The 10,029-nt window shown below is 39.8% G+C and overlaps 1 protein-coding gene across 1 annotated transcript; it reads right to left on the reverse strand.

Moving 5' to 3' along the window:
- Positions 1-1,274: 1,274 nt before the first annotated feature.
- LOC306792983 (cytochrome P450 2K1-like) lies at positions 1,275-7,448 on the reverse strand (the record flags this gene model as incomplete). The annotated part of the gene is made up of 9 exons (XM_079290384.1): positions 1,275-1,462; positions 1,544-1,685; positions 1,852-2,036; positions 2,129-2,270; positions 6,164-6,343; positions 6,466-6,626; positions 6,713-6,862; positions 6,941-7,103; positions 7,242-7,448. 9 exons carry the CDS (start codon positions 7,446-7,448, stop codon positions 1,275-1,277), a joined length of 1,518 nt encoding a protein of 505 aa, XP_079146510.1.
- Positions 7,449-10,029: the final 2,581 nt, after the last annotated feature.

Below are 10,029 nucleotides of genomic sequence, written 5' to 3' on the forward strand. Positions count from 1 at the left end.
TTACTTCTTTGCTGTTTATACCATGAGCTGTTTCTATTGTTTTGTCCACCCCCTGTATGTCAGTAGGTGTATGCACCGTCACTGCTCTAACTCCCCTCGTGTGGTTTCACTGTAGAAACCGTGTAGTTCATGAGCACGAGGTGGCAGCAGTGTCCTCAAGGTCTGCTGATAGCTCAGTGCAACCCCGAACATTACGCTTCTGTGGATATTTCGCTCACAGTTTGTGTCCATTAGAATTCATTGTAATCTACATCAGGGATTCCCAAAGTGTGGGGTGCGCGAGCTGCCTCTAGGGGGTGCGCGAGAGGAAAAGTGTAATGGCGGTCTGATGGTGTAATCATATTAAATATTTTTAAAAAATGTAATTTTAATTTAAAAAGTGGGATTTTTCACAAAATAAAAACATGAATTATAAAAGTTCCCTTTGTAAGATTTTAAATTAAAAACGTACAATTTAATAAATGCACTTGAGCTCCTTCCGGCAGACTTGCCACCTGCCGCCAGTCGTACACACTAGCCAGCCTAGCTTGTGCAGCTAACCTCGCCTAGCTTCTGCAGCTAACGTCAGCTAACCGCGAACTTCATGCATTCAGCAACATTCATGCAATATGCTAAACTGGCTGAAATTTAAGATTAGAGATACATTGTGTTGATTTAATGATGAAAGAGTGATGCTGACAAAAGGCAAGATGCATCAATATGGAACCAAAAGCACTTTACATCCTGACAGTTAAAGTCCTTGGTGTTGTTTACCGATAACCACGACCATCTTCTTACGACGAAGGTGCAGTGAAAAAAACCAGAGTGGACAAAATCCATACAGCAATTATTTTTCTTCTGAAACAAATTAGTGAAAAACACACAGGCGCATATAAACTTAATTTGTAGAAGATAGAGTTGCACCAGAACGATCTGCAGCTTTGATTTTGAACCGTTTAATACGAGGTCAGCACCTCCAACTTCAGTGCTGTGGTCTGTTAGAAAAGTTCACACTTCAGGTTCAGAGAGAGTTACTGTCCCAAAGGTCAGATATGTTGAGCTCTTGTTTATTGACTACGTCAAAATGTTCCGTTTCTATTTCACACCTCAAGTTAACAAAAGACGTAATAGTTTCAAGATGATTGTTCTTAAGTCGTTAATGAAGAATTACAATTGCTGTGACATGAGCGATTCTAGAGCATTAATTCAGCAAACATTTTCTGAATGAAATCAATGATGTTGGACATTTTAACTACTGTTAAAACACTTTTTATATTTTCAAGCCCCCCTCGTGCTCATGTTCGGGGGGCAGCACACAGTTTATGAGGTGATGGGTTGAGACCGAGGCGTAATTGTGGAGTCAGATCCAGTTCATCCTCTGAGACTCCAGGTGGAGGAGTGAAACGAAAGTTCTGCAGGAGGCTGGTGAAGAAGACGAGGAGCTCCATCCTGGCCAGACTCTCTCCGGGACAAGCTCTGCGACCTGCAAGAGAGAAGAAGGGAAAGGCTTCAGGTCATCAAGTAAACTAACACTGAACAGAACGTTACCCCTCAGCCCACATACCTGCAGAAAAAGGCATGAAGGCTTCTCGCTTGATGAACTTCTCATCTTTGTCCAGGAAGTGAGCAGGATGAAAGCTGTGTGGGTTCTCCCACTCACTCTCATCATACAGGACAGATATCAAGAGAGGAATCACTGCGGTTCCCTGTAGACGATACAAACATTGGAAGTTTTACATGAAGGTAAAGTATTCTTACAGAACACCTTCAAATGTCTCACACCCGGAAAATACCTGCTCCATGTAACAATTGTCACATTTGTTTTAGAGCATGAAGATGAGTATGAAGTGATGTGATGCGTTTTATTCAGACCTTCTTGATGAAGTGACCCTGGAAGATCACATCCTGGGTCGTTTTGTGAGGAAGGGACATTGGGACAATGCTGGCTAGTCTCTGTGTCTCATGGACGACAGCGTTGGTGAAGTGCAGGTTCTTCCTGTCCTCCGCCTGCACTTCACGACTTCCTATCACCCTGTTCAGCTCCTCCTGGACCTGGTCTGGAACATGAAAAAGCTTTGGTGTCACAAAGACAATGTATCCACATGTTGTGGCTTGGACTGTAGGTCTTTCTGTGGAACTTGTGCCTCACCTTGTATTTTTGGATACTTGGCCATGAGCAGAAGTCCCCATCTTAGTGTAATTGCTGTTGTGTCAGTACCAGCACTGAACAGATTCACAACTGATATCATGAGGTTGTCATCATGGAAGTGACTGTTGGTAATCCCAGATTCCTGCAGGGAAAGATGAGTCAGCATTTATTCAAACAAATCTGATGCTAAGTTGTTGTTTTCTTGTTTCAATTTGTCTAAAAGAAGTCATTATTGAGTTTTACTGCATCCTTAAAGAAAAAGTTGTCCAGTACATTAACCGTCAGTTGTTAGTGAAATTGCGACTTCACATTTCTATTGTCAATATATTTCAAAAAGGAAAGCAAAGAGATCTTCCTCAATACTTTTTGGTTTTGAAATTTCTGGAGCTGACTCAGCACCTTTCATAATTGTGGGCCCACAGTAAACATCAACAGGTGTGTATTTACACCTGTTGGTCCGTGTCCGGAGCACTTCGCACGCAGTTCTTTTCCTGCCTCCCTATCCGGGTCTATTTTTGACAGTGTGGCTTCTACTGGCCGAAGACGTGGCAATATATACCTCCACACGCTGATGTTACCGGTAGTGTCGTTGAGGTTCGATTGAGATATCGCTTCTCTTTTCTGCATGTGAGATTCATGCTCTTGGATTGAATCTTGGATTCCTGATGGACAGTCCACAAATGGCTCCCGTCATTTCTGTACTGGACATGTACACCTTCGTTTGAGAAGCCTTTGGAAATGATGGGAGCTCACGTTCCCATCATTTCTGAACCTCATTCTGAGCTTCATGTTAAGATACAGTTACTCTATGAGGCTTTTATTTTGAAAGGGTGGGACTGGGTGGGTGAGAGAGGGGGAGAGGAGACATATTCATAATGTTTGACACACGAACACAGAGGTTATTACAGTTTTTCTCAATTGCTAAAACACTGAAGCCCATTGGCTGAGCAAAGTTCTCAGTTGCCTGAACTCATTTCGCTGATTGTGCAGTCTGTTGTCAATACCTTAAACTGTGTCACATGGTAAAACACAATTTGCAGATCTCACTTCGACTTTTCAGCAAAACTCTAAACACATTCTCAGTCTCAAAACACATTCTGCACTCTAATGCGCATGTCATCCATACTGGTAAACACAAGTGTCAACAATCAAATAGAAATAGAGAACACATGTCATTGATTGAACACAATCACTCAAAATTGATTTCACTTGTATCAAATGATGTGACACAACCAATATTAGCCAGTTCAGAGAGCAAACAGGTGGTTGAAGGTGATGTCGACGAAGTGCTCTGGCCTGACTCAGCCCAAAGACGAGAAGAAGCACATTGATGACATGTTGACTCCTTTGATTTTTGTCCCTTTTACTGTAGTATTGTATGCTGTAGTAGGCCTACAGTGCATTGTAGGCTGTATAATGTACAATAAACAAATTGTGTGGCCTTGAACATCGTGCTTTCTATTTGTTACAGTAACAGCACTGACTGCTCGATAGATGTTGACTGGTTGCAGGTTCATATCAACAAAGAACAATAATTACAGTATCACAGAGACAAAGGACACGTTTGTGAGATGCAGGGTACAGTACTGTAAAAATAGGGGTACAAGGAGGAGGAAGAACAAAAGAAATTGCAAAGAGCAAAGCACAGTAGTCATTTCTGATAAATTTTGAGCGACTGTAATAGAACATGTTTTCGTTCATGTGAAATTTGTTTTGAGATTAAAAATCTACTTCTCCCTGAGAACTACATGTTTTGAACAATGTGTTTTCTATTGATTGGTGTATTGTTTACTGATGCTTGATGGTGTGTATTATTTAGATCACTTTGTTTATGATTTGAGAGCAGTGTTTGATTTTGAGCACAGGTAAAACTGTTTTGAGGCGAAAGTTTCATTTTGCAAGAGGATTCAGAGGTTTTGTAAATAGTGCTTGAAGATGAGGTTTTGTGTTTACAGTCTTGAGAGAATGGGTGACCGTTTCAAGAACTGTGTCTTAGCAATCGAGAAAAACTGTAAATCATCACAAGCATTCTAGTTAGAATGAATGACTGTATGATAGAGAGAGAGAGAGACAGACAGACAGAGAGAGGAGGTCTAACAATGCCTTTGACTGAATATCTCCAAGTCATGTGTGTGTGTGTGTGTGTGTGTGTGTGTACAGAGAGAGAGCCTGCTTGCATGCGTGTAACTGGTTGCCATGGTGAGGACACACCTGGTGTTAGAGGCAGACTGATTCAGAAATATATGTGGCCAATATGGATACCGTGAGAAAGAGAAGACTCTGCCGAACGCGCTGATGTGGTTTTTATGTTTGTGGTGTTGAAAATGTGAGCTCCAGAGCAATATACAAAACTGGTACCGTCTGCTTTCTTTGAGAAATGAGTGGTGAGATTTAACATGGAGTCTAATGGAGCAGTTGGTTGGAGTTCATGTTGCTCTGCGGCTCTTTGAGCCAAATGTGTCAGTCTGTTGGATTCCACAGTCATTTTTCTACGACAAGTAGGGAGTTTTGATGATTTGTTTGAGAGGTGTTTCCCTGTTTTATCTCCATGAAATGGCTTCAGGCACACAGGTGTTTGCGATTGAGCCAATTAGTGATGTTGATAAACACACAGACTCACAGACACACATGCACTCCTCTCTCTCTCTCTCTCTCTCTCTCTCTCATATACAGTCATTTCAGGTCTTGGAGACTTTTAGAGGACCCCCCCACACACACCCCACACCCCATTTTAAAATAAAAGCCGCACACACATGATTTGTTGCAGCTGTTACGTGTTGCAGCTCGGCCAATCAGATATGAGTATTCTGATAAGTTTCCTGATTCGAGTGACATTTACACACACCACTACACAAGAGGGAGAGATGAGGAACGACATGGCAGAGCAGGACAATAGTAATGTAAGCTGTAAAAGATAAAACATAGTACAATCTCCAAATGAGAAAGTTTGCCAGAGATATCAGAGTCTCTCTCTTTGTCTCTCTCTCTCTCTCTCTCTCACTAATTCTTTCTTCTCTCTCTCTCACTCAATCACTAATTCTTTCTTCTCTCTCTCTCTCTCTCTCTCATACAGTCATTCAGGTCTTAGAGACTTTTAGAGGACGCCCCCCCCCCCCCCCCACACACACACCCCATTTCAAAATAAAAGCCCCAAAGAGTGAATTCTAATTGAAATGCTTGTGATGAAGCCAGGCATTTAATAACCTCTGTTTTTGTGTGTCAGACATTATGATTATGTCTCCTCTCCCCCTCTCCCCCCCACCCAGCACCACCCTTTAAAAATAAAAGCCCCATGGATTAACTGTATTTAAACAAGCTCAAAATTAGGCTTTTTTGTTAAAAGAATTCATGCTCTTACTAATACTGCGACAACTACTACTGCTGCTGCTAATATAGTATTACTACTACTGCGACTACTACTTCTACTATAACTTTTGCTGTTGCTACTATTACTGCTATTACTGCTACCATCAATATTGTTACTACCACTACTGCTATTACTACCACTACTACTATTACTTATACGACAACTGCTACTACTACTACTGCTATTCATGCTACTAAAAGTAGTAATACTACTACAGCTATTAGTACGACTGCTACTAGTACTGCTACTACTGCTACATCGTCTATTGCCATTCCTATTACTACTACTACTGTGATATTAAATACTACGACCAATACTACAGCTATTACTATGACTACTGATACTACGTCTTCTACTACTTCTTCTAATTACTAATACTTCTACTCCTAATAATACTTCTACTACAACTACAACTTCTACTACTACTACAAATATCACTATTATTACTAGTAGTTATTCTAATGGTACTAATACTTCTCCTAATAATACTTTAATTTGTTTTTGAATTGGATATCTATTTTCAGCAATGTTTTTGCGATTCATTTCAGTTTTCAGCATTCCAAAGCATTTTCAGCTGGAAATGCTTTTTCTAGTTGTAAATGATGCACTTTCTTGATCACTGACTACCTAAACCCAAAATATACATTTCAATAGATTTGTTTTCTAACCTCCAGATTTTGCTTCTGGACCAGGAAAGCGTCCACAAAGCCTCTGCACATCTGTGGATTGGGGGTCTCTTTCAAACGACCAAACAGCTCCAAGTTCTGTTTTTTGACGGCAGCACCAAATCTGAAGAAAAGCTTCCTGTTTGGAATCCATTTCAAGAACCAAGGGAACATGTTGTACACCTGTCAAATAATAAAGTTCATGATACATTTTATGAGGCGAGAGAAAAATGATAAATAATTCATTACTTTATTTTAGTTATTTCAAGTAAAAATTAGAAGTTTCATAAAATGTAAAATTATACCGTGATTGACGGGGAGCCAAAAAGTTGATTTCGTGAGCTCATATTATGTACCAGGGATGTAAAATCTGGATCATCATATTGAAATCTGCTGCCATAGACCATGGAGCAGATGATGTTAGAGACCGCAAAACGTATCGGTCGGGTCGTATCAAAAGCTTGTCCTGTGGTAAAAGAAAATGATCATTTCTACACAGTATTTCACAGAAAATGTTGCTCACATGATTGATTGTCATGATAAGACATTAACCTTTGACGTTCTTAAGCACTCCAATGAGGTGCTGACTTTCCTCAATGATTTTTTCCTCGATCGCCCTCTTGCCCATCCCAAAGTCTTTCAGGTTCATCAAAGCAAAGCGTCTCATCTCTTTCCATGAGTCCCCGTTGGACCATATAATACCTGAGTAGAAGTCAACAAAATGTGTAACGGCTTTGCAAAATGATACAGTTTGAAGGAGGAGATCTTCTCTTTCCTTACCATGTCCTTGATTGAAGTCATTCATGAGTTGCCTTTGATCCCTGTCTTGAAACTCTTCAGCATGATTAACGAGTGCCTCCTTCACCGTCTTGTATCCAGACAGGACCACCACTTTTTGGGGTCCCATATAGACGGTGAACACTGATCCATATTTCTTGGAAAGCTAGAACAGCAGCATAATGTCATGGCATTTCCTGATATAAGACACCAACATGAGAAGGAAGTCAGGATGAAAGAGCTGACGAAGAGGCAGAAACAACAAACCGCCCTACGAGGAAGCGACTCTTACGCACTGCCTTACCTTCAGTAGTGTGTTGTAGGGTCTCTTGAGGTCCAGCAGCAGCAGGTTCCCGAGTAGGGGAAGTGGTTTTGGTCCTGGAGGTTCCTTCCTGTCCCCCTGGGAGCTGAAGCTGAAAGAGGAAACAAGGTAGACGAGCAGCAGGACCACCAGAGCCCCCAACAGGGAGACAGAGCTGGAGGACTGGAGGAGCAGATCTAACATCCCCATGACTTTTTATTAATATTCCTGAAGATGCCACTGCACTGATGACATACACTTCCTTCCAGAGCCTTTAGCTTTGTGACTGTTCAAAGTCTTTTGAGGATAAGTACGGCCAAAGGGGAGGCACATGATTAAAAAAGGTTTGTTGTCCTTAAATGTCGCAGCTATTGCACAACCTGCGTGTGAAGTATTGTCCAAAGGTTTAATCATTAAGTCTCCTGTTATGTTTGTTTCTCAGGCACAGCAATGATGTTCAAGGGTCAATGTGAGCCAGTCAATGTTTAATCATCCAAAAGTTGTCAGAAACCAAAACAACGCTTGTACCTCATCACCAACACCATTACTAACAATTCAATCAGCATTTAGTGGAATGGAGTTATTCCATAGATCAGAGTTCAATTTGGATAACTCACTCGTTTTCATGAAAAATACATGTTCAAACTAATTTTTCGGTACATTGGAAAAATCTAGATATAAATTGCATTAGTCTACCATAACATGTACTTATTTCGATTTTTTATCTGGGGTTGCAAATCCATGATATGAACCTTTTTTTCAAACGTTGATTACACTAATTCATTTGAAGGAAAAGGGATCATTGGAGAAGAAGTCTGTGTGTCTCATGGAATGTAAGAAATGACTCCAACAAACAATTCATCTATACTGATTGTTTGGTATAAAGCCTACAGAAAATGGCCACAGAGCCATATATCATGTCATGTAACAGTAATAAGACATGATTCATCTCCTCACAGTCTCAGCTCTTACATCTCCATCGCTCCACGTTAATCCGTGGTTCACCTCACCCTCACACACTTGGAGAGCAAAGACTCCTATTTCAGACTATCGTCATGAACTTTGGGTTCGCCTTTTACACGATCATCCTCAGCTGTTAAATGTATTCCCTTTTCAAGTACAACGAGTTCTGGAATTAATATCCTTTTCTTTATCTTGTAGCTCACGGACTGAACATTTCATTCATCTTTTTCTCTCTGCCATTCTGCCTTCTGTATTCTTGGCACAAAGGAAATGCTTTTTTGCCTCATAGATTCTTTGATTCTTTGTGTGAATCATTGTTTTGGTGAAGAGAGATGCCCTTTCTAGCTGACAGTTAAGAATTGCCCACAGGGCAGTATGAACTTTGGAGTACAAGTTTAAAAACAAACTAGAAAAAGCATTTCCTGCTGAAAATGCGTTGGAATGCTGAAAACTGAAATTAATCGCAAAAACATTGCTGAAAATAGATATCCAATTCAAAAACATATTGCAAAAAGCTTAATAATTCAAAAAGTTTAAAGATTACAAATATGAAAAGTCATATCACACCTCTCCTGAAAGAGCTGAACATTTTGATATTTGAACAGTTTCTGTGGCTTAAAAAAATTCATCAGTGGTGATATTTGTAGTAGTATAAGTTGTAGTATAAGTATTATTAGTAGAAGTATTAGTAGCATTAGAATAACTACTAGTAGTAGTAGTGATATTTGTAGTAGTATAAGTTGTAGTATAAGTATTATTAGTAGAAGTATTAGTAGTACTTTTACTCTTCTACATCTCAGAGGTACATATTGTACTTTTACTCTTCTACATCTCAGAGGTACATATTGTACTTTTACTCTTCTACATCTCAGAGGTACATGTTGTACTTTTACTCTTCTACACCTCAGAGGTTCATATTGTACTTTTACTCTTCTACACCTCAGAGGTACATGTTGTACTTTTACTCTTCTACATCTCAGAGGTTCATATTGTACTTTTACTCTTCTACACCTCAGAGGTTCATATTGTACTTTTACTCTTCTACACCTCAGAGGTTCATGTTGTACTTTTACTCTTCTACATCTCAGAGGTTCATGTTGTACTTTTACTCTTCTACACCTCAGAGGTACATATTGTACTTTTACTCTTCTACACCTCAGAGGTACATATTGTACTTTTACTCTTCTACACCTCAGAGGTACATATTGTACTTTTACTCTTCTACACCTCAGAGGTTCATGTTGTACTTTTACTCTTCTACATCTCAGAGGTTCATGTTGTACTTTTACTCTTCTACACCTCAGAGGTACATATTGTACTTTTACTCTTCTACATCTCAGAGGTTCATGTTGTACTTTTACTCTTCTACACCTCAGAGGTTCATATTGTACTTTTACTCTTCTACACCTCAGAGGTACATATTGTACTTTTACTCTTCTACACCTCAGAGGTTCATGTTGTACTTTTACTCTTCTACATCTCAGAGGTTCATGTTGTACTTTTACTCTTCTACACCTCAGAGGTACATATTGTACTTTTACTCTTCTACATCTCAGAGGTTCATGTTGTACTTTTACTCTTCTACATCTCAGAGGTTCATATTGTACTTTTACTCTTCTACACCTCAGAGGTACATGTTGTACTTTTACTCTTCTACACCTCAGAGGTACATGTTGTACTTTTACTCTTCTACATCTCAGAGGTTCATATTGTACTTTTGCTCTTCTACACCTCAGAGGTTCATATTGTACTTTTACTCTTCTACATCTCAGAGGTTCATATTGTACTTTTACTCTTCTACATCTCAGAGGTTCATATTGTACTTTTG

Source organism: Melanostigma gelatinosum (assembly GCF_949748355.1).
Source record: "Melanostigma gelatinosum genome assembly, chromosome: 19".
Lineage (NCBI taxonomy): Eukaryota > Metazoa > Chordata > Actinopteri > Perciformes > Zoarcidae > Melanostigma > Melanostigma gelatinosum.